This window comes from Leptosomus discolor, chromosome 9, assembly GCF_034619465.1.
Source record: "Leptosomus discolor isolate bLepDis1 chromosome 9, bLepDis1.hap2, whole genome shotgun sequence".
Classification (NCBI taxonomy): Eukaryota; Metazoa; Chordata; class Aves; order Leptosomiformes; family Leptosomidae; genus Leptosomus; species Leptosomus discolor.
Genome location: NC_141399.1, coordinates 40,656,359 through 40,680,353, shown reverse-complemented (window position 1 = coordinate 40,680,353; position 23,995 = coordinate 40,656,359). Strand labels below are relative to the sequence as shown.

General features: G+C 50.2%; 1 protein-coding gene across 1 annotated transcript; it reads right to left on the bottom strand.

Moving 5' to 3' along the window:
* Positions 1 to 312: 312 nt before the first annotated feature.
* On the bottom strand, positions 313 to 5,328 carry HMGB3 (high mobility group box 3). The gene is made up of 5 exons (XM_086470005.1): positions 5,312 to 5,328; positions 2,361 to 2,517; positions 1,693 to 1,832; positions 998 to 1,172; positions 313 to 456 (listed from the first exon to the last, which is right to left on the bottom strand). Exons 2-5 carry the CDS (start codon positions 2,508 to 2,510, stop codon positions 313 to 315), a joined length of 609 nt encoding a protein of 202 aa, XP_086326131.1. The 5' UTR covers positions 2,511 to 2,517; positions 5,312 to 5,328.
* Positions 5,329 to 23,995: the final 18,667 nt, after the last annotated feature.

The window sequence follows — 23,995 nt, the reverse complement described above, 5'->3', positions numbered from 1 at the left end:
GCTTTGTTACACCAACAGCAAAGTGCACAGAGTTAGGAGAACACTAGAGCGCCTTTTCATTTTAAAAATGTTTGGAAATATGTACAACTTTGATACAGTTTCAGGGTGCTCACTACACCCATGGCCACTTCATGTAAACCAGTTACAATTTCTAGAGCACTTTTAGAAACTACAACGCGATCGGAATCCAAATTTTTTTTTTTTTAATTAAGCCTAATAAGGGCAAGAGACACCATCTCAAATAAGAGGTGCTTCATTTATGGTGTTTCCCCTACTCTATGGTATTCACATGGAGACAAGTATTGTACAGTTTTATTCATCATCATCATCTTCATCCTCCTCTTCTTCATCCTCCTCCTCCTCTTCGTCTTCTTCCTCTACCTTTTTCCGAGCAGCTTTGGTTGCTGCTCCCTTTGCGCCATCAAACTTTCCTTTAGACTTGTAGTCTGCAACATCCTGCAAAGTCAAGGGGATGTCTTAATTTGCTCTAAGCAGCAAACACACACAGCATTTGTACAGCAGCGGGTGTTAAGGCAAAGGGACTGGCCTTCCACAGCGGCACCCCCAGACGGGGAGACAGCCAGCATTGCAGCACACAGGTACGCAGACATCTAAGCGCACTCAGCTGCCTCCGGATGCTGGAGGCCTTGAACCCTGTTTCCATGGTCATTTTTTCGAGGAGGAGAAGAGAACTCAGCCTCCCTTAAAAGTTTGCTGCTAACAGGACAAAGCTCCTCCAACAGCACAGCAAACCCTCTGCTGGAGCAACACGAGCGGCCGCTGCTGCACACCACTGGGGGAAAGCTCTCTCCTCACTGGAATCCACCTGCAGCTCTCTGACCTAACTCTGTCCCAACACGGCACACAGCACAGCGAGAACAGGTCCGTCAGCTGGAGGTGCTCACTGCGCTGGGGCCACCTTAGCTGGGTCTATGTTACAGAAACACATCGACACAAGAGCCGGTATGGAAGAGGCACAAGTGAAAACTAGCCTTACCTTCTCGTACTTCTCCTTCAGTTTAGCTGCCTTATTGTTATAAGGCTGCTTTTCACCATCACTGAGGTTGTTCCACATTTCGCCCAGTTTCTTTGCTACATCCCCGATGGATATGCCAGGGTTTGTGGACTTGATCTTAGGGCGGAACTCTGAACAGAAGAGGAAGAAGCCAGACCTTGGGGAGAAGCACCAGAGGACAGTCAGCACCACAGTAGCACACCCCTTCATCTCTCATCCACAACGTTCACACATGCAGTCACATGCTCAGTAGAAACACTTTTTTTTTTTTTACTTATAAAAAAACCACAAAGCAACCCAAACACCACAAAACACAAACCCAAACATGTTTTGATTTTACTGAGGCCCAGACCTGCAGCCTTCACCCAACGCTTTTTAATCAAGTGTTGCCTATCCCCCCCACCCAGTTTCATCTTCGATACACAAGTCTCACTGTGAGCCAGTCATTTCCATGACTTTCATCAATATGAGTTTAAGGGTACCAAGCACTGACAGTTCCTGTTAAGTGCTCTAGATTACAAGCTTTACAAGCCAGTATCGTAAGCTATGAATATCAGCAATACTGCTATACCAACGATATACCCCATCCACTTCCTTTATGGAAAGCTATCAGCTGTGTTACAGGGTGTGAAAACAACCCAAAATACTTGTGCATTTAATGCCTCAAAGTTACTTACGGTGGTCGTTTTGGGGCATTGGGATCCTTCTTCTTCTTGCCACCCTTAGCTGGTCCATAGTCCTTCATTTCTCTATCATATCGTACCTTATCAGCCTTGGCCATTTCATCAAATTTAGCCTTCTCCTTGCTTGACATGGTCTAAAATAAAAACCCACCAAAAAACAAGACACCGAACCTGTGATTACCCAACTGTTCAATAGCTGGCAAACTTTAAGTAAACAAGCCAACACATACCAACTTGATAGGGGAGTTTCAGAATTTGTTTGTTTTCTAACTGGACCACCTTGGGGACGAAGGTCCTGTACTGGGGACCGCAGCCACAGCTGGCATACTCAGTGAGAGGGAAGCAATGGGAATGGGACAAGCCCAGCCAGGGTCCTCCTCGAGGACACAAGCCTGGAGGGAGGCAGCTGCTGACAGGTACTGCTTGGAAACAGGAAAAAAGGCCAGGCTGCAGTGGAAGCACCTGAACAGGCAGATACACTGGGCTGAAGCCTTCATGATCGTTACAGGAGTCAACAGCACCTGAACAATGGCCAGGACGCCTTGCCAAGAGCGGCACACAGACGCGAACAGCACCAGCTCCCTTCATGTTCGGGCACACACGCACCATCCTAGCAGATCCCATAAGGAATTACTCCTTCAGGAAGTCACAAATTAAGGTACCTTCCACCTCTCCGAGCACTTCTTGGAAAACTCTGCAAAGTTGACTGGAACCTCAGGGTTCTTTTTCTTATGTTCCTCACGGCACGTCTGCACAAAGAAGGCGTAGGCAGACATCTTGCCCTTGGGCTTCTTCGGATCACCTTTAGCCATCTTGACTCTGTAGGGAAGCAGGGGGAAAAATAAGTGAACACACGTATGGAAGAATGTGTACACATACACGCGTATACATATACGGTGTGCACATTTGTATATATACATACACGCACACCACCATTCCCTGAAGTGGTGTCCCATCACTAACACATCCCTTTCTTCCCCCCCCAACACCTCTTACCATCCCCAACACAGAGACTTAAATTACGCTTCCTTGACACTTGGGTTGCACACTTGAGCCAAGCGAAACTGGTCACTGGATTTCAGTTTTACATTGATATATATATTTACATCATGTGCAAAGACTGGAGACAGGCTATTAAATGCACATACTTCTGCCCATTAAAAGTTATATATGAATAGAAACTATTTGTTTTAGTTGGCTACCACACTGAGGCTTGAGTGGCATGCACAGCGCCAGGCTCTGACTTATTCCTTTAGTAGCTGAAGTTTACACGTTCACAGCTGCTGTCCAGGTAGAAAAGCAGGGCAGATTATTCCCCCTGTAAAGGTGCAATAACCTTCTATATATAAGAAGGTGCGCAAAGAAGGGCCAGTTTTAAACACAATAGGACCCACGGAGCTCTGCGAGGTGAGCAGCGCTTGCTCTTGCTCCACCAAGTGACACATGTTCGGAGGCATAGTGGTCAGTGCAAAGATGTGATTAGCAAGTCACCGAGAGGATGATGCCAACTTTCGGGCTGTATTTATTTCCCCTTCCTGCGTATTATTTTTCTCCCCCTCCTTCAAACAAACAAACAAACAAAAAATCCCGCAGCAATATTTCCCATTTCCAGCTTCTCAAGCGCTTGAAAATTTAATTTTTATTAGCACAACGTTAATATTTAATAGCGCCTATTAACCCCCCCTGTGCAGCAGAGGCAGCGTTCAGCCGCCCTCGCCCGCCCGGCCGCTCCCGCAGCTCGGCGGGATCCCCGCTCCCGCCCGAGAGCGCAAAACCCGCGTAAACGCGGGACAAGGCGGCGAGGCCGGGGCGCGGAGCGGGGCCGGGGCCGCCGCCTGCTCCCGAAGTTTGGGGGCGAGCGGCCCGCCGCGGCCGGCCCGGCCTCCGCTCGCTCCCCTCCCGCCATCTTCTCCCCCCCAAGGTCACCGCGGCGGCCGGGCTCCGCGGCGCGGGGCGCGGGCACCTGCGGCGGGGCCGGGGCCGGCGGGCGGAGGGGGCAGCGGCGGCTCCGCCAGACGCCAATAATTCATCTTCCATTTTGTGAAATGCCTCCTGATGAAAGAAACTGCCCCTGAAATGCGGCGGGGCGGCGGGCGGGGGGCGCCGGGGGGACGGGCGGGGGCCGGGGGCGCGGGGCGCCGGCCCGGCCCCGGGCGGCCGGTGCGAGCGGCAGCGGGAGCGGCGGCGGCGGCCGCCGCGCTCCGCGCCCAGGGCCGGCCCCGCTCGCTAAGATGGCTTCTCCCGGCGCCGCCGCCGCGCCGCCGAACAAAGCCGCGCTCCCCCTCCGCCGCGCTCGGCCCCCCGCGCCCGCCGCCCCCGGCCGCCGGCCCCGCCAAAACGCCGCCCCCGCCGAGAAGGGGCTCCCCGCTCGGCCCCCCGCCGGGCGGCGGGGGCGGCGGGGCCGGGGCGCGGGCGGGAGGCGCCCCCCCCCCCCCCCCCCCGGCCCCTGCCTAGCGCAGCGCTCTCTAACAAAGGCTCCCGTGCAGCCATTATCGCCGCCGCTACGCTCCTCCGCGCCGCCAGAAAAAGAGTGCGGAGAGCCCCGGGGCGGCCCCCCGGCGCCCGGCCGAGGGCGCGAGGCGGTGGGGAGAGAGAAGCCGGGGCGAAAGCGAAAGGTTTGGGCCCCCTGCGGGGCGCCGGGAAGGAGATTTCCCCCGCCGCGACCCCCCTCCCCATCCCTATGCCGCTTACACGTCTTTCTTCCCTTCGCCGGGGCTCTCCAGCGCCAGCCATATTAATGCCCACAGCACGGGCGGCGCGGCGCGGGGAAGAGGCGATGCGGGGCCTCGCCGCGGGCGCAGCCCCGCCGGAGACACCTTCCCGGGCAGGGGAAGAGCAGCGGAGGCAGAGGCGAAGGGAACGGGGGAGTTTGGAAGCGGCGGCGGCGAGAAAAAAACTGCTTCGCCGGGACAGACGGGCGCAGCGCGCAGGGTTTATCCCTGTCAGATGCTAAAGCGACAGCCATATTAATGCAGAATAAACAGCGGGCACGGCATTGCGCACGGCCAACAACTTTCCCACCGCCGCCAGCCCCACCGAGCCCACCCGGGGAAAGGGGGCAAATAAAAGCCGAGGGCGCCGCGCGTTTTGCCGTGCGACATTAGGAGGCGGCAGAGAAAAATCCCTGCCCATGCGGGGGAGAAGAGGAGTTAGTCCCGGTGTAGTTGCTGCACCAGCCATATTACTCTCGACGGCACGGGAGCCCGGCGCGGGGAAACCGGGCTGCACCGGGGACAGGTAGCCCCTCCGCGCCGCGGGGGGGGGGGTCCCGGCGGGGCAAGGGAGGAGGGCGGGGGGCAAACGCTGCGCCTCGCCCGCTGCCCGCCGCCCCGCCAGCTGCGCGCGGCATCTGCCCCAGCACCGCCGATCCCCCTTGCGAGAGCAGAAGAAAGTTTTGGGTGATTTTTCCGATTTTTTTTTTTAATTAAAAAAAAAAAAAAACTCGGAGGAAGGAAGGAACGGAAAACAAAAAATAACAATAATAATAATAAAAAAAAAAAAAGCCCGGGGCAGACAAGAGCAGAGGGGCGAAGGCGCGGGGGCAGGGCGGGGCGGCGGCGGGGCGGGCAGGGGGCAGCCGCCCCCCGAAAAGTTGCGGCGGGGCTGCACGTACCTGTATTGTTCGCGGTAGTGTGGACAGGAGCTGGAGCGCAGGGCACGACGCGGGGCTCGGCGCGGCGCGGCTCAGCCTCGCGTTGGCTGCCTACGAGAGCGGCCTGATTGGCTGCGGGGCTCTGCCGTTTAAAACAACCTCCTCGCCCGTTCATTGGCGCGGCGCCTCATGAATATTAAGCGCGGCCGCGCGGCGGTTGGCCGGCGCGGGTGAGGTCATTCATTCAAAACGAGCGCCCGCCGGGGAAAGGGGAGCTCGGCGGCGCGCGCCGGGGGAGCGCGGGGCGAAGTTGGCGCGAGTTGAGGGGGCGCGCACCGCTACGCGCCCCGCGGAGCCTTCGCCCCGGGCGGGAGGGAGGGAGCGCTGCGGCCGCTGGCCGGGAAACTGTGCTCGCCACGTGGTTGCGGCTGGTCGGGGGAGCCGGGTGCCCCGTTTACCGCGGAACGGGTCGGGACAGTGCGCGGAGCGCGGTGATCGCCCCCCCCCCCCCCCCCCCCCCGGACCCCGCGCTGCCCGGCGGAGAGCTGCGGTGATGGGCAGCGCGGGGTCCTGCCGCGAAGGGCGGCTGACGGCTCCGCACGCTGCCCGCGTTGGTGCCCTGTGGGAGATCCGCCGCGAGAGCGGAGGGGATGAGAGGAAAAGTGTCTACGGGGAGACGCGGAGCCACGGGAAGGGACGAGGGACAGCTACGGCAGCATCCCGGGGGAGGGGGTGGGAACCCCCGGCCTACAACAGCCCTTAATTGCTCATTCCTGCCCTAAAGCCGTAAGGGCCGGATCGGCACCAGTTGCAGAGCTCGTTGCTACCGTGCGTAGCAGGGAGGGAACTGAGCTCAAAATAAACTCCGCTGACAGTCCCAGCACACGACGGATGGAAAGGGAACTACAGAGCAAGAAACTTTTCGTTGGGGGGGATCAGAGAGTTTTACCCACTCATTCATCAAATAAAACACAAGCACAGTTGACTTGAATTACTATTTCTAACCTACTTCCACAATTTGTTTGGGATGAACTTTCCAGGATCTGATTGTTATTATAGAGGCTGGTTGTATACAAGGAAATCTGTAAACATGCCCTTCTGACTGAAACCAACCCAGCGTGGCTCTGGGGCCAAAGGCTCCTTCGGCTCTCTGGAAAGAGCTATTTCCTATAGGGCAGCCGCCAAATGGTTAAACTGGTATTAGTGGCTGACCACAATTGTTGGTTGGCTCAGAAAAAAGAGCTGTTATTTTAAGGCTGGAGTGGTAAGACTCAGAAACCACCGCATACTGTTAAGGGTTGGGCGTAACTGCCACCGTTCTTTTATGATAGCCAGAAGAAACAGTTGCCCTCTTTAGGGAACAGATAGTGAAAAGAAGCCTCCACCCTGGGCTGAGATGCTGACAGGCAGCGGGGTTTACCAGATACTGCCCTGTAGAAGCGCTTATGGCTATAACAACATATGGTCACAGGTTGCCTTTGCCGGAAGAGATCAAAACAAAACGACTGATGAGACATAGAGGAGTGCCAACCTCCTGCTGACAGATCCACTGGGAAGTGTGCAGAATTTCACCCAGGATGTTAGCCAAAGTCCTGCCTGGATTTCTCCCTTAGGGTACACCTCAACTGGTCTAGCAAGTGCCCAAATCCAGTTGTCATCCAGACGCAGAGCCGCCGAGGCTTATAGAGACCTTACACCCGTGTCCTTGGGCTTTCCAAAGCATATGTGGTAAAGGCAGTCTTACTAGCCTCTCGCCCTATTTCTACCTTCTAAAACTAAAAGCATAAAACAAGGGGTTCATTCATAAACATTAATGAGGCTACCTGAGGGACTGTATTCTGTAGCATCATCATAAAATAAGACAAGCAATACTACTGCAGGATAATCTCTTTGTAGCTGACAAACATCCCTCTCACCTATTTTTAGGGATACTTTAAAGCATTTCAAACTAGTTGAATAATTAAGGCTTTTTTCTTGGCTCTGGCGTTGCACAATTTTTTACTCGGAAACATTTTCTTCCTTGAACTGCAATCTCATCCTACAGAGCACACCAAGCTGGGAGCATGACAAAGGCGAGGGCTGGCAGCCCTGATGGACAGCCTTGCTTAGGAGCTTGCTTGGGACAGGCATCTGGCATTGAATGCGCAGTCCTGCTAGTCATCTGCAGAGCATCCCTCCCATTTCTCATAGGCCAAGGGAAACATTCCCTAAGACGCTTGCTCGAGGAAGGCCAGGAAAGTTTTGACAGCTGGTCAAGGGGCAAAGGAGATATTTTGGTAGCTGAGAGACAGCTGGGTTGAAGGTTTTGTCCCAGCACTCGCAGCATGGTTTTGAAAGCAGCGGAGGGCTGAGTAGCAAATGGGTGAACCTAACCCCCATAGGGAAAGCTTCTACTCACCCCCAGAACTGCCACTGCTGAAACAAATTCTCCTGCAGTGCCCTCTGCCCTGCACATTGCACCTGGCCCCCGCCTCTGAGCACTTTCCTGCGGTGCACCAAGAAAACAGCCTAGAAAGTTGGCTGAGCAAATCTAACCTTTTGCTGCAACCTCTTCCAGGCCATGCAGTCCCACTTCCTCCTACACCCCAGCTCTGGCCTTCACCTGACCCCTTGGGGAGCCAAGGCAGCTCACTAACCTGACAAAAACACAAACAAACAAAGCCCAAAAGTCAACCTCCTTTTTTGCTGGGTTAGTCTTCTGCTGGATTAGCGAACTGAACCAAGGAGTCAGGCAAGTACCAGAGCTGAGGCAAAGGAAGGGGCAGAAGGGTACAGCCAGCAGCAGGGACATACTCCTAAGAAGCATGGGTTTGGCAAATTTTAGGGGGTTTGTTTGCTTTAATATTACAGATTACCATCTATTTATGCTATAGGAAGCATGAGGAGAAAACTAAAACTAGAAGAAATTTCAGGTTGCCTGGCTCTTGGCACAGAGGACGGCAAACTAGGATGCTAGGAGTGATGCTAGGAGGGCACAATGCACAGTCTTGTATCTTCCCTTTAGAAAGTTCTGACCTGATCCCCACCATGATTGCTACAGGCAGGATTTATTTTGCAAACACACGCTATGTTTTTATGCAACAGTCAGCCATACCCTGCATCCCACAGCAGGGACCCGGCCAGGCAATATCTTGAACACAAGGACTGAGGCGTAAAATTTGTTTCAGGATCCCATAGAAAGCAGACAGGTTTCAATACTTGCAATAGCTTGTTGCTGAGAAGATTGACCACAGAGTCCTGTCCCAGCTGCAATCACCAAACAGTGAAGGCTTTTGGCCCATGTACGTGATGTTGGTGCTGTCCAGGAAACAGCAAAGATGCAAACAGCTGAAGCCATGTCATTACCTGCCAAGATGGAGTGACATCTCCTCTTCAGCTAGAGATGATAAAACAGGGAGGCAGCTGCAAAAAAATCTGGAGTCACCAAGGAGTACTCCAACAAATCAACAGATTTGCATACATACACTTTAATTTCAGGGAAGTCATCCACAGTTACAAAAGAAATGCCGCCTTCTGCTCCCTAAAATTGCCCGAGGTCTAGAGTAAGTTCACCTATTCTTCAGCCAACAGCCAGATCTCATCTGAACACTAGCGACAGCTTGGTGGAGTTGGCCTTCTCACAGCTCTGTCCTGCTCCAGTTGTGTCAGATGGCTAGCAAAGCAAGGCCCACCGGGTATTTAGTCTGTGCAGAAACCAGAAGTGCTGAAAAGGACCAAAGTGATAACTGATTTTTGCGGAGCACTCTATGATGGGTATAGTGAGGAAACTGCATCCTCACCACTGCTGATCAGCTCCACAGCTCATCCAGCCATTCTCACAATGTACCTCAACCATCTCATTCCCATTGGTGAGACCATGAATGCCTCAGAGGGATCCTGGAGGATGACGACGACTGTGTGTAAAAGGGTAGTCCTCAAGGCCTTTAGCAAGCTTCCCAGTCTGAATCCAGATTGTCTTGATGTAGAAAGTTAGCCTGACTTTAACTTGTACTTGCCCTTTTGCTAGTTTCACTAGGCATTGGCTCAGCTCTTGGAATGATTTCAGCCGAACAGTTCATTTGAATTGATGTCGCATCCTTACCGTGTTTGTCCAGTTCTGGTCAGAGCGCACTGTGTTGTTGTGTTGGCTACCTTGATCATGGGGAGCATCACCTACTAATAGCTAGGAAGAAGCTGGCATGAATTCACACATTGAAATTTCAAAGCATCTCAGTGAATTAGAAACACACATGTCACAGAAAAAATGACCAGTGCCTTTGATGCAATGATATCCTCAAAACAAGCTACTGTGTCTGAAAAGCTCCCCAAAGATACATCATCACTTCCAGGAGGAATAAAACAGTTGCCTGGTTCCCGTTTTGGAGGGGCAGCTCAGATACACAGTGCATTGCCAAAGCAGTTTCCTTACCGAGGAGCTTCTTGAGCTCAGATTCGGCAGCATCACTGGGAATAGCCACAAAAGTTCTTCTGCTCTGCACCATACACGCTTGGAGATGTGCTATTTCACCTCGTCTGCCTTTATTTTCCAGTGCTGATATCTGAGTTTCCACCTTTCCATCTGCCAGCTGATGCAGGTACCAGAAAGCCAAGAAAGTCTGCGGGAGCAAATCACTGCAATGCCCTTTACCCAACTTTGGAATGTTGAGCCCGTGATTGTGTGGTTAAATTAGGAGCACCCATGTCGTTGTGCTCCTGACCACTGCACTGGGGAGTCTACTCAAGGCAAGGAGTACAGGAGGCATCAAGAAATCTCACTGGAAAGCCTGGGGCCATCTGCCTGCTGTCCTCCTGAGCTCAGATAGAATTTTCTGAGGCCGCCTAGGCTACAGAATGCCATGGGTCACAGGAAAAATCGAAGTGTCCCAAGAAGAAACACACTTGCTTTTCACAGGGTGAGGAAGTTCACGATAACATTTCAGATAAGTATTCAGTTCTGTCAGATATGCAACTCGGTTCTCACAAAATGTTTTTTCAAACAACCTGGACATCTCATGTCAGCACACTAAGGATGTGCTCGAGTCCCTGATAGAAACACCAGAGAGGGGGCTGCCCACCTCTGTGACGAGGGGTTAGGTACAAGGCAGGTATCAGCAGAAGGGTCCATTCCACCAGCCCCGTTCACAGCCCTTCCCCGACGCTGGGACCGCACGGGGCTCGAAGGGTTCTCAGACAGCTGAACTGCAGCCACACCAGCTCTGTGAAGTGGTCCTAGCGTAGACCCAGCAATCCCAGCACATGGTCATGCGTTCCTCCCAGCGGTGTATCAAACCAGCCTGCCCTTAGCAAAGCCAGTTGTTCCACTGTGGTCAGTAAGCTGCAGTTTAAGGACTATAATTACAACTGCGTTTGGCGCTCGCACTTCTGCCTGGATCGCATCTCTTCACAACCCTTACCCACTGGCAAAATTCTCAAGTGAAGACTTGACCTGAATGAAAAGGCTGCTATAAATACATCCGTAGGGTTCTGCCAGCAATTAGGAATAAGGGCGGGGGGAAATCCCTCCTAGGAATCTAACAAAGCCAGGAAACCTTTTTGAGCAGAACCAGCCTATCAGAGAGACAGAGTTGACATTTAAGGTTGGGTGGACAATAGCAACATGAAAAGTGTTAAATGACCTGTTCATCTCAACAGCATATTCATTAGGCTAGTTAGGGGTCTGTTTCAAAAGCCTTTGGTTTGGACCTAGCATCTCCCATCACTGACCTTCTGTGCTAACATGCAATAGAGATGAAGAGGCTCAATTAACCCTTCTCTAACTGGTATAGGGGAAAGCTGTTTGCAGAGGTTTGATTTATGAGTACAAGAGCTATTTATTACTTTTTTCTAAATCAAGAGTTTGACTTCAGTAGAGATGAGGAGGAATCCCTCCATATGAAACCCTCCCAGTCTTATAACACGTGGGGTTTCCACATGTGGATTTTCTGATGCCCATGGCCTGAGGCTGAATGCCAAGTCCTGTAACTATAGTAAAATATTTGTAATTGCTCACTGGGATCTCAGCCAGTGAGAATATTTCCTCTTTAACCTATGAAACAAACAGAGTTATCTTAAATACATGGTGAAAGTAGAAAATAAAATTAGCAACGGTGTTTAAGGAGCTGGCCAGCATGCAAGTTCAGAGAGACAGAGGTTAATCTGATCCCAATTCAACTACGGGAAACCTAATGTTCCAACAATTAAAATATTAGTCCAGATGAATAGGTGACCCCCCCAAATCCCCTAATGGGGTGTCACAGCCTGTTATCCCCTGTAGCCATATCCCATTAAGCTGACACCTTTGCAGGAGTAGGATACACTTCCAGTTGCACACACAAAATTAATTATTGTCAAATGCACTTCATGGGGACTGAGGTGAGAAATACAAGTTAAAATAATTGACAGTCATATTAGGCAGCGGTTCAAAACTTCCTTGCAGTATAACCACAGGCAAGATAAACAGAAACTCACGGTTACCTTCACAGGTGGGGTCCCCCCGCTTCTTGTCACCCTGTCCCTACTCCTCTTGGCTTTTTTCTTCCTTTCTCTCCCTTCTCCCCCTTATGTCTTTGCTTCCCTTCACACCTCAGCCCTGGCTCTTTCCCAGCACGCACAGCCAAGCTGCCCAGGGGGTGGCAGGCAGGCAGTGCCCCTGCACACCTGCTCCAAGAGATTTGCCACCACAGCATAGCACCTCCTACACTACCGGACTCCTGGAAATTGCGTGCCCGCTGCATGCTGCCTCTGCTCCCTCATCTAACACACTCTTCCTGCCACAACACACTTTCTTCTGACATCTCCTCCCATGCTCAGCTACCACAGGACCATCTGCTTCCATGTATCTTCTTTTTAGAGGGGCACTATCCCAAACCTTGTAAACCCCAAGCGATCTGGCCTATGAGCAATGACCAAAATTCAACTTCAGAAGGGTGTTTCTGCTTCCGTTCTGCATGCAAAGAATCACACTCAAAATTCAAGACGCTGGGAAACAACAACAAAAAAAGGCATTTCTCTACCTACCCCACCAACCCAAATACCAAAAGCAGGAAGACAGGACAACTGGAAACAATCTCTGCAAGTTTCCTGTAGCCTTCAGAGGAGATGGAATCTAGATGTAATTTTAAAGGAGAAGATTGTAAGTGTTTTCCTTGCACTTTAATTGGCAAGTAATCAAGACCACATTCAATGCAACACAAGTTCTTGCAGTCATGCTGTGACAGCAGACCAAGAAACTCTATTAGGAATCTAATGCAATTACAACCCAACAGCAGTCCAGCAAAGGGCTGGATATAAAGGGAGGCATGACCCCACATTAGAAAGAAGCTGGTGATGATACGGCTACGGTGCAACTCCGATACCGCTGAAGTGACACTAACACAAGCAATCAGAAGGGCTGGCACTGGGACAGGAAAGCTGCCACTGGATACTTATTTCACAGTCCTGAACTGTTGCTATAGTCAGAGTTGCTTTCAGATCATCAAATAACTGCTGCCAAAACCATGAATACCCACCCCCCCACCCCCCCCCCCGCCCCCGCTCAGAAATATCTGAACAGAAGTGTGCATCCTTTTTTTCTTTGGCCATCCTGCCACTGTCCAAACTTCAGAACAGGACTAGGGCAGCATGTGGCACACGGACAAGATAATACATTAAAACCACTCATGTGCAAAGGAACAGAAGAGGAGAATGCTCTGCAAGAAGCATAATCTTGGTTCTACACTGTCTCACAACACGTTTCTGAACGAAGCTTTGGGTCTGGCCGTGGTTTGTAACTTTTAAAGGCAGGCTGCCTGTCTCCAGGTGCCCGTGTCACTGCTGAGACGGGGAGTGACGTACAAAGTCCTTGGCTAGAGAGAAGGAGGAACAAGTTTCCTCCGCAGGAACTGTGAACCAAGCGCTTGGTCTCTTCCCTGCCTGGTCAGGCTGCCGGGGCAGTCGGCTGCGGGAGCGCGTTGCGCAGCCCAGCTGTTCTGGCTGGCATCTGAAGTAGGTTGAAGGTCTGGGTGTAAGAAAACAAGGAGAGCACTGGGCGATTCCAGCCTGGTGGGGAAACACACTGATAGCACAACAGGGCTTTAAAAGGGGTTAAAAATCTCATTGTCAGAAAAAGACATTAAAAAGACAGAGACTAAAGCAGGTTTTCTTGATCTGTGACCTACGCTGCACTGCTGGGACATAAGATCTCCAAAACTGTCTGTAAAGCTAGGAAATTAATACATTGCCCATAAGCACGCAGACTGCCAAAAAGCAAGGGGAAAAATGCAAATTGAAGTTGTAAGTGTTTACAGTTTAGGAGAATGTTTAATTGGTTGCAAAAAGCCCCACCAGGGTGGCACTGCACAAGATGGTTATTGGATTGTCTGCAAAGGGTTAGGTGGACCTTCAGTTAAAAAGGGAACAAGAAACACTGGCTCAGGAAAGCCCTCAAAGTCCCTTAAGTTTCCCTCAGTCCCCTCCATGACCTCTCTGTCCCCTATACATTTTTTTTTTTCTCATAAATCTGTTCAGAAAATATCATTTCCTTTTTGGTATCAGTTTGGTGCTATCACTTCACCATAGCAACAGACAGCAACAGCGGCTTGAACAACTGGAAGTTGGCTGACTCAGGTAGGCTCTCCTGTGGCAGCAGACTTGAGTGACTCTGCTTTTGGAAAAACGATCTGTTGCATAATTCTAGATTTAATTCCACTAAAAGAGAATATACACAATTAACTAAATGCTACCAATTAAACTATCAAGAAGGCAGGAATATTTTCAGTCACTGCACTTTGTGTGCAGCTACACTGTAATCAAGGTGTGACAGCAGCTCCTGTCGACATACGGAGCTACTTTTAAAGTAACTACCTCAAGTCTTCGAGACAGACATGGACCACAAATCCCACTGGGGCAGCTGGGTCCATCCCAGGCAGTTCCTCTGCATAAATCTCTGCTGGCACAGACCAAACTGCCAGCGGTGCCTGAGCTACCAGAGCCTGGGGGTGAGATTTTGTGGAAGATCGTCCCAAGCAACGTCCAGCAGTGAGGGTGGATCTGAGCTGAGACACCAGAGCACAAACTGAAGCAGGTGAGGCTCTGAGGCCCTGCTGCTAGAACATGGAGGTATTACACTCGGCAGGACATCTGGGAGATAAAGAAGTCAACTGGATGATGATGCAATGAAGGAGAGGAAGGTGAGTGTCACAATGCATGGTAGGGCCTTAGATGAATATCTTTACATTACTGAAAAGCATAGGAGAGTCGTAGACTGTGACAAGGTATCCAGCTCAGGTTGTTACCACCAGGTGCTTATATCTGTCCTTGATGATGTGGAAGGAACAGTTTATTTGGGGTGAAATCTAATAATAAAGGGTGTAGAATCTGCCAAGTGCTCTTGAATTCTTCTTCTTGCTTTACATTTGTTGAACATCTGCTTTGTTAACATATTTAATACCTTTTTGCATAGGAGTGTAGGAACGTTACAATGAGTAACTAGCAAATATATTTACAGTGAAATTGTTTTTAAAATTGTATAATTTATGGGTGCACATGTTCTTTATAGAGACACACATAAATATACATACATACATTAAGAATCACTTTATAGTTAAAGAAAGGTGAACTTCCCCCCAAAATTTCCAACCATTTTAATTTTCTTTTGGGTTTGTTAAACCATTTCAGGTTTAAAAGACACTGGATATTGAGATCGGGGTGTGTATTGTATACCTACCATCATAGATTCCACTAAAGTCAATTAATATTTTTTTTTAATTACAACTTCTTGTATCAAGACAAAGGTGTTTGATAAAATTCTTCCAAAATGTCTCAGCTTTGTGCTTTTACCCAACTAAAAGTAGATGCCTTTCAAAGAAAAACAGCTTCAATCACAAAAGAAAGACAAACATACTGAAAAGATTAAAAGAAAATAAAAATCAAAAACCTGCCAAACTTCCTTCCCTGTATCATCAGAGACAGCACATTTTCAGGATGTCAGCAGCAGCCCAGTGTATCTGGCATATAAAAATATCCAAATAGCTTAGAGTCTGTGTGGCCCTTGCTGTTCTTTAATTTATAAACTAGTGTCTGAATCCTGACCTCTAGTTAGAAACCCACACTGAATTCACTGGAATTTCGTAGATGAAATTTGGGACAGAAATCAACTTTGTGTTACTTAAGTATAATTGGCCCATAGTATATCGGTTAGTGGGAGATGGTTTTTTCCCACCACTGTATAAACTGGTGAGATAAAAACTTAGTAACTAAAAATCTTTTTATGAATCCCAGTTTCCTGAGGAAAAAAAAAAAGTGTAATTATATGGAAATGGCAAAGTTATTTGGTCTTACTGTGAACATGGTAACTGTGGTCTCTGGGTCGTCATGTGCTCTTTCCGTCCTTCCATCAGCTCATTTGTTTTCCAAACAAATGGCTGCTTGTGTATATAAAATTGTCTCTGGTTATCATATGCTGAACATGATTGTTATGCGCTCAGACTTATTCCCAGCATGAAAATTATTTGAAAATGAGTGGAATGAGGGGGAAAAACACAGCCATCATTTGAGGAACTCACACAGTAGAGTGCTCAAGAGCTTCCTTTCAGGTTTGCCTTCTCTGCCAAGAAAAGGCATTGTTACAGTGACAGCCAAGAGGCGTGTGTTACAACAGGAAAATCATATGGGATACAAAATTAAAATCTCAATCACGGGTGAAAAATCAAGGCAGCAGAGGAGTGTATACACAGCACTGCTCTTTTCTCCCTGAATCCTAGAAAAAGTTGCAAATGCCTTGTCCTTACTGAGGTGATACCGTAAGTTGGCCAGTGCCTAAAGCAGGGTAGATAAACACCCTCCCAGCACCACGTCCTTTCTCAGCACGATGTAGCCTTGGGCTCTGTTCAGAGCAGGAGAGCCATGACTCTCCAGTCACCACCGGTTAACTTAGTGCAGCAAGCCCTGCCTGTACTCCACCAGCCTGGGTCCCTGGTCCTGTCAGGCCTGCAACTCTAGACCAGCTATTGCCCATCTGACCAACCGCTTGTCTCCCAGCTCTTCCGCACCACTCAGAAGGAGCGGGGACTGCCTCTGCAGCAGGGGCAGCAAGGGGAAGAGGTCACCCCTCCCACCATGGCAGCAGCCAACGGCCCCTTCCAGCCCGAAGCTCACAGAAGACCTCCTCTGCCAGCACAGCTGGACGTACGACAGGTCCTTACCAGTCGATCCCATCAAGGGAAGAGTGCGACTTTCCGATGCCCCAAGCTGGCATGGCCCCACTGGCAGGATTTGGCAGCATGGCTCGGGTGCCAGCGTGACTTGTACACCGTGTTACGGTTTCCACGGAGGAGCACGGGGGCTAACACCTACGCTCAGACAAGCATTCGAATCGCTCCTGACGACAATTTAAGACAACCCTGTCAAGCCCATGCAGATGCAGATAGAAATCAGGTGGGATTTCTCCACACACAAACCACTGTATTTCTGAATGGCAGGTTATGCTCCTCAGCTTCCTCTACTCACAGCTACTCAGCATTTTTCCCCTGTTGTAGTAATTCTGGCCAACAACACTCACTACTGCTTACCCTCTTTGGATAATCACACCCTTACAGTACCTCTCGCAGCCTAATGTTTTACAATGAAACCCGAGAAGGTCTGAATAATCCTAATAGCAGTTCGGCAGCGGGGCTTGCACAATTATCATATAAAAGGTAAGTGTGCTCCTACCGGCTCTCCATTTAAATTTATAGTGATTGGTTCCATACAGTAACATGGTAAATGAAAAAAATCCCCCAGCCTTCATTTAAGAGGTTTATAGTAAATAAAAAAATGCCGAGGGTTGTGTGTTGGCCCCCAGTCTGTCAGCTCTCTGTGCAGGAAGGGGATTCAGGCTCCCTTTCCTAGGCACGCATAAAATGCCGGGTGATATACGGCTCTGCTCTGCGAGGAGCGCAGCTGCAGTGAAAGCCAGAGGAACTCTGGCTGCTGGTCCTAAGGAAATCTTGTCCGCAAGCCTGGGCTGGAAGGGCTGAGGCAGAAATCACCCGTGTTCTCCTGCAGCCTGCTTTCCCATTGACACTCCAGCATCCTTACAGGGTTTGGCGATGCACTGTTTCCCAGGTAAAAGGCAGTGTGGAGTTGAAACCCTGACTAATTTGGTACACAGCGCCCTTACCGTATTGAACAAAGGCTGGAAGCTGTCAGATGTGGCGAGACTCGTCTGAATTATTTTTTCCACATGGAGCACAGACCTTGAGAAGGTTTTTTAAAGTATCTCCAGAGACTAAAGGCCGCTCTGTTGTTCTGAAATTAGACTGCAGGGAAGGCAGGTCTTCACTCATGAGATTTTTAATTTCAGTAGCTGTACAAGAAACTTTAGAAAATACACCTTGGGTCTGATCCTGACTCTTACTCAAGTCAAAGGCCACGATCCTGTGCAATGGGAAGAAAGATGTGATTCTGCTATACAAAGCCAAGCATCTGGGGGATGCTCAGCCTGATCCTGCTGCAAATGTCATCGCTCCTGGGTGAAAACACCAAGGTGCCTGCTCCTCTCTGCTCCTCCTAGCGGAAGCCACCCTGTCAGCCTGCAGGTCCCCTTCTGCTCCTCACCACGAGACCCCACACCACAGCCTCAGGGGGAAGAACAGCCAGGACAAGCCACACTGTCCCCAATTTGTTGCCTACGTGGAAGGCTTTGGAAGTACTGATCAGTGAGAACTGCCCACGGCTGCTCCCCCAGACCAGCTCCAAGAAGCGTCCTGCAGCTCAATCAATCAGCACAGGCACCAGAGAGGTCTACATCACCTTTACACCCCCTACATCACCTTTACATTGCCTGCATTGCCTTTATGCTGCCCAGACCTTCCTCCCTTACCACGAGCCTGCCATCTCTGCTCCTGGTGAGAAAGGATGAGCAGATCCTTCAGTTTTTCACGCCTTCATCAAGCTGTTTCTCCAATGTCTCTCAACACCCTTGCACTGCCACGGTGTCTTGACCAAGAGCACTTCCCAATGGGCTCCAACACCCAGACTGGCCACAGCTGCTGGATGGGATGTCTCGGAAACAGCCCCTGCATGGAGCCTGGACACGAGGACCTGCTCGACAGAGCCCCTGGCTCACATGGGAGCTCAGGAGCAGGTCAGCGGATGGTGGGGTCAGCCAAGGAGAATTTGCTTGTTGTCATCAGGGAAAAATTCTTTTCCCAAGACATCCTGTGCTGTCACAGAGCCGCACATGGCCCAACAAAGACTGCTTTAGTGACAAGGCGCCAGTGGTGAGTTGAGGAGTCCGTAGGCACTGTCTGTGAGAGAGAACCAGCATGTCTGACCCAAGGAAGCTCAGTTTTTCCACTAGTTTAGCAACTGCACTAGGTCCCAAACACATTGGGTTTGTCTGGAGCTGCTCCTGACCATGGCAGATCAGGGGAGATGCTGGCATCCCTTTCCTCCCTTCACTGCATCTCTGAGAAGGTGCAACCAAGAGGACTAAGAGCCGTCATCCACCCTGGGGCCACTCTCTCCAGAGCAGCGGGTTACTGGAACACCCCCCATGCCCTGCTGCAGCCCTCCCATGGCGGCTGGCACCTGAGTACACACAACTGGATACCATTGCATTGGCGTGCAATGGATCTTTATGGCCAAGAGTACGCACCCTAACAAGGAGGAAAGAGTGTCCCGTTTTCCCCTCGCGTTCCTCCCCATCTATTTCCTCCTTAAAATAAACAAACAAATGGATGCATTGCTGGCTGAACCTCAACCCTACACAGCCCATGCTACTCACAGGTCCCTGCTGCTCCCCGGTGAGGCCCCTCTCCCCCAGAGCCGTGAGATACAGCACACTCTGACCTGCCTCCCTAACATTCGTCCAGCCTTTCCCCTTGCACACCCACATAGGGGATGTTGCCCATCCCTTCATTTGCTGGGATTTCACAGCAAGAAATGGATGCCAGTCTTTCTACGAAGGGGGAGAGAGTCACCAGCCGTGCAACACGCAGTGACAGATCCCAGCTCCTGGCGTAGCCAGCCGTAGCTGGTGTCTACCTGACAGTCACTTCATTAATGCGTTTCAAGACTCACCCCATACTTGGAGAAATTCCCCCCTCCCTACAAGAGGACACAAAGAAGAACCGGCCAGTTTGCATGTCTCAATGCATACCGGGGGGGCAGTGGTGAATCCAAGTGCAGGAAGGGGTCTGCAAAACTGCACTTGTAAATCCCTCAGTGGGAGAAGTTATAGTCCCCCCCCTCCCCCTGCTTACAGGATCTCTAGCGTCAGGGGCTTTACACTCCAGTGGCACGCTCCCAGTGTGCCTTGCACATCTGCTGAACTAAGGTAAAACCGGACACTGCAGAGCTGTGATTTATATCACCAGGGTAAGGCGCTGCTGGAGAGGTCCCTCCCTGCTGCAGGAGGAATACACACTCACTTCTCTTTCTCTCCTCATGCATCCTGCCTTTGCGATCACTGCACGGTTGCAGAGGGGACGCCTGTTATGAGATTGTCCCTGCTCCTTCTCCTTCTGCAGCGTCCAGAAATCCCAAGGCGTGTGGACACTGTGCTACCCTGCCAAAGCACCGGGCAGAAGAAAGGCCCAGGCATCCCTGCTACAGTCCCTGCCGCAGTCCCCGACACATGGTACCCCCAGACCTCAGTGCTTTGAAGCAGCATAGACAGCTTTACCTTTCACAAGTGCTAACTGGACACCTGAAGAGCTCCACCAGGTCTGGCCAGCCAGCTTGGCTGCAAGAAGAGTTAACTTGGTGGAAGAAGGCAGAGGAATAAAAGGCCTTCCTTTCTCTGTTTGTCAGGCAACAGGTCACACATGCTTGCAGACAGATCCCAAAGCCTGTCTCTACTCTCACATTTCCTCTCTTCCTTTCCCTGATGCTTTCCTGACACATCTTCTTGTGCACTTTGCTCAGCTTTCGAAGTAACACTCCTCCCTGCTTGTTCTCCTTCCCACTCCTTGTCACTGGAGTCCTGCTGCTGTCATCACACTCCCATCAGACTTCTCCTTTCAACTGTGCATTTCCACGCTGTCTCTCCCAACTGTCACATACGCTTCTGGTTCAAACATCTGTTCCTCCCCCTCCCAGGGAAGTTACTCCAAAACATGCTGCTTTCTGTCTGAATGGCAGGAAGGGTAGATTTGGTTGTACACGTGGCACTACACGACCATCCGTGCTGCCGAGTGAAAGGCTCCTCTTCTGTGATTTGGTCACATCAATTCCCAGGGCTACAGGCTCAGCCCCTCCTTTGTGTGCCAGAATGAAGAGCAAGAAGCCTGTTTCTTGCATCCTACAGCTGGTTGCTCAGGGCTAACAGCCTCTGCCGTGCAGGGAAGCAAAAGAGAGGGATGCTCGCCACCCCACACAGAAGGAAGGTCCGCACAATGATTTTCTGTAATTGGGTAAACAGATGCCCCTGCAAGAATGACACAACTCAGTGGTGGTACAGGGAAACCACGCATTTCACAGTGCCAGCAAGGGACGGACCGTTTACAGGAGCGATGTGACTACCCAGAGCCTAATAGCTACCGTTGCCCAATGGTCTCAAAGGGCTTGAGCTGTCGCATGGAGAGACTCAGGCCAGTGCTGAACACAGACGTAGGGGTTAAACCAGGCAGTATGTCCCGCAAGGTGTCCTGCGCAGTCTGCGAGCACCTCAGGGCTCAGAGGCGGAGCGTGCTTCCAGGTCCCTGCAGCAGGCCACAGCAGCCCCGCTGCCTGCACGCCCAGCTCTGCTAGCAGCCCTTGAGCTGCCCAGCCCCACTGATGCCATGGGGAGGTGGGAAAGCAATCACGGGGGGAAGAACAACTGGTCTCTGGCCTCCTCCTTGCTCTGTCCCCAAGCACTGGCTGGGGGCAAGGCCATCGTGCAGGAGCGCTGTGCCTCAGCAGCGTCACTTTGTCTCCATGCCTGGACAGACAGAAACACACAATCTAATTCCGTGTAAAACCTCAGGGTAGAAAATGACATTCCAGTCCTTGGGTCCTTCTGTCTTTCTCCAAAGCATTTGATGTCACTCAGCAGAGACAGCAACTGGAGCTGCGAGGGGTCTCTGGTCACACTTCACCTAGTGATCCTCTGCTTCTAGGCAGGAGGAGGACTGCAAGCCCACGCTGTACATCCACCATCACACCAGCAATGGCTCCTTCGACGCCTCAGCTCAGCTATCCCTGTGGGCTGGGTATTGCCAGCAAGTCCTCATTCACCAGACACACCTCATGCAAGTGCCTGAGGCTGCTCCATATCCATGGCAAGGCTCTGAAGAAATGGTGCAGCTGACCACAAACCACTTGAGATAACACAGGTGAAGCTCTTGGTTCCTCTATTAGCGTGGTCACTGAGAGTCCCTCCTTTCATAGGGAAAATCGGTCTTTCACGATTCTTCAGGCACATCCCCAAACCAGGTGTCAGAGAAGAAGGTTCAGAGGGTTTTTGTGACTGGTGGTAAGTTCTGCCTGTAGCTGCAAGCCCAGTGAAGAAACTGAAATGCAGTTTCTATTCTATTCCCTTTTCAGCTGCTTATAAGTTTCTCAAACGGATTCCTATTCAGGGTGAAACGTTCAGTGCTTGGTCTCAGCTCAGAGATGATTTCTTTTATTTCCCCCTGCAGGAACTGTGAGCAAAATACTAAATGCAGTAGATTTGGAGTTTGGGGAGTGTGAGCAATCAGATATTTCCCCCTTGTTCCCTCTGATACCATATGTTCCAATTGGAAATTTTACACTTGCATACTGGTAACTCGTAAATGGTGGAGATGATAGACTTCAAATGTTCTCATTGAGAGGCAGAAAACAAACCCAGATTTAACAAAATAATTGGTTCAATACTGTTAAGATGAGTTTAAAGAATTCTGATAATGCTTTTCCCTTCCTTGGTGTCCCAGGAGGGACGAGTACACACGTTTTATTTTAATCTATGTGCTATAATTTTAAGGAAAGCTGACACAAGGTGGTCTTTGTTAAGATGTATCTATTTGCTTTGAAATCCAAAGAAGTTCAGCGCTTACAGGCTGCCAGAAATCACAGACCTATTATTCAAGGAACTTTTGAGCTCCGCTGTCAAAACCATCAGAAGTCTGTAAGCTGAACAGCTCCCATTCAATGCATTTTTGTGCTCATTTACAAACTCTGTGGTGGGATTGCTTGGAGCTCTATTCCCCTCAACCCCAAACTCACTTAAAACTAAAGGCAGAGAACACCAATGTTCTCATAATGACATAATTTTTGGGAACCCAGCCTTCCAGAAGCAATGGCACCCTAATCATCCTCACCCACAATGTTGGCTAGGTCACCTTACATGTCACACACTTGGGTTTTTTTACTTCAAAGTCAGCCCTGCAGACCCCATGCAAGCTTTGTATAACCTATTCATACTCTACGTGTGGATATAAATACATAAGTTATAAGACACAGTCAACGAACTTTAAGCACAGGTACTTCCTGATCACAAGTGCTCAACCACGATCAAACTCATGTGTGCACACAGGCAGTTACATACGTTATCTTTTCCAGGGGCATCCCTAAGGGGATGTAGGGAGGCAATATCCCTCTGTCCCTTCTCCCGTTACCACTACATGGCATGGATGTCCTTTTGTATGTACCTGGGGAGTGCTTGAACAGCTGCCCAGCCCATCTTGCTTCCCCCACTCCATCAGTGGTCCTGCTTACAGCCAAGAGAGTCACTACTGACCGGCTGCTCACACGTGTTTAACAACTTGTGCAGCAGATCATTACTAAAACAGACTAGCACATTGTGGCATAATAGAACAGCACATAAGATCACCCTGTTTGGGCAAGGAAGTCTCATGCCCTGAAACTCACCAAACACAAGGGCTGGCAGACCATCGAGGAAGCAGATGATGGCCCTCTTCCAATTCCACTGACCAAAGTGACCCAGTAGCCACCTGGTACACAGCAAGAGATGAAACCACTTTGGCAAGCAGCTCCCAGCCTGTTCTCGGCCTGCACGGCATCTGGCACGAGCTAGTTTCACATCTAGCGCTCTTGATCTCTTTGATCTCTCAGATAGTTGTGTACCTTAATGATTCATGATTGTTGCTCAAGTCCCACCTGCAAGCGAGGAAGCCTCCACAACAACCTGCTAACTTTATGGGATAGCTGTGGGCTTGCTTCCGCAGCCTCCTGGGAGCTTCTTCGTTACAGCAGTCTCACAGCATGGTGATTCTATTAAGCGCTATGGAAGTACTCTTGATTTATGCCAGTGGGAGGGAGAGAATAATCAGGTCCTGTGTCCTCACTTTCTGAGCTACTGGTCCTGCTCTGATCTCCTTCATACTTTGAAGTGCTTTATTCTGGTCAGGTTGGTAGAATTACTTTGCTTCTGTATCCTTAAGCTCCGGTCATTCTTTGCTGTAATTCCTTGCAGCAGCTTCTGGAAAGGTGTTTTTTCTCTCTCCACTCCCCACAATAAATGAGTTTGTCACTTGAAATATACTGCCAATGTGTTACATGTCCCACAGTGTTTGTGGTTATATCAGAATTGTTTGTTTATAGCACCATAATTCAGCAATATCTTGATTACAGGAGAGATGGTGTTGTAACTCACTGTGGCTAGAAAGAATATTATTTTTCTTTTTCTTTAATATAAAATGTTGATTTTCAGTCAATACACTGAAAGAAAAAAGTGCAGTTGTTGCCCTAGTAACCAACTGCCTTGTAAACTCTAAGATGTTAGGAGCACAAGGTGTTAATTGTTCCAAGTGCTGCTTGGTCAGGGATAAAAGCTAGAATGGG

Bases quoted from the DNA above. Each gene is read 5' to 3' on its own strand.
- HMGB3 (XM_086470005.1), bottom strand. From the start codon at position 2,510: ATGGCTAAAGGTGATCCGAAGAAGCCCAAGGGCAAGATGTCTGCCTAC. The intron at 1,833-2,360 runs GTACCTTAATTT...TTTTTATTTTAG, and splicing joins AGTGCTCGGAGAGGTGGAAG to ACCATGTCAAGCAAGGAGAA. The intron at 457-997 runs GTAAGGCTAGTT...TTGACTTTGCAG, and splicing joins TGAAGGAGAAGTACGAGAAG to GATGTTGCAGACTACAAGTC.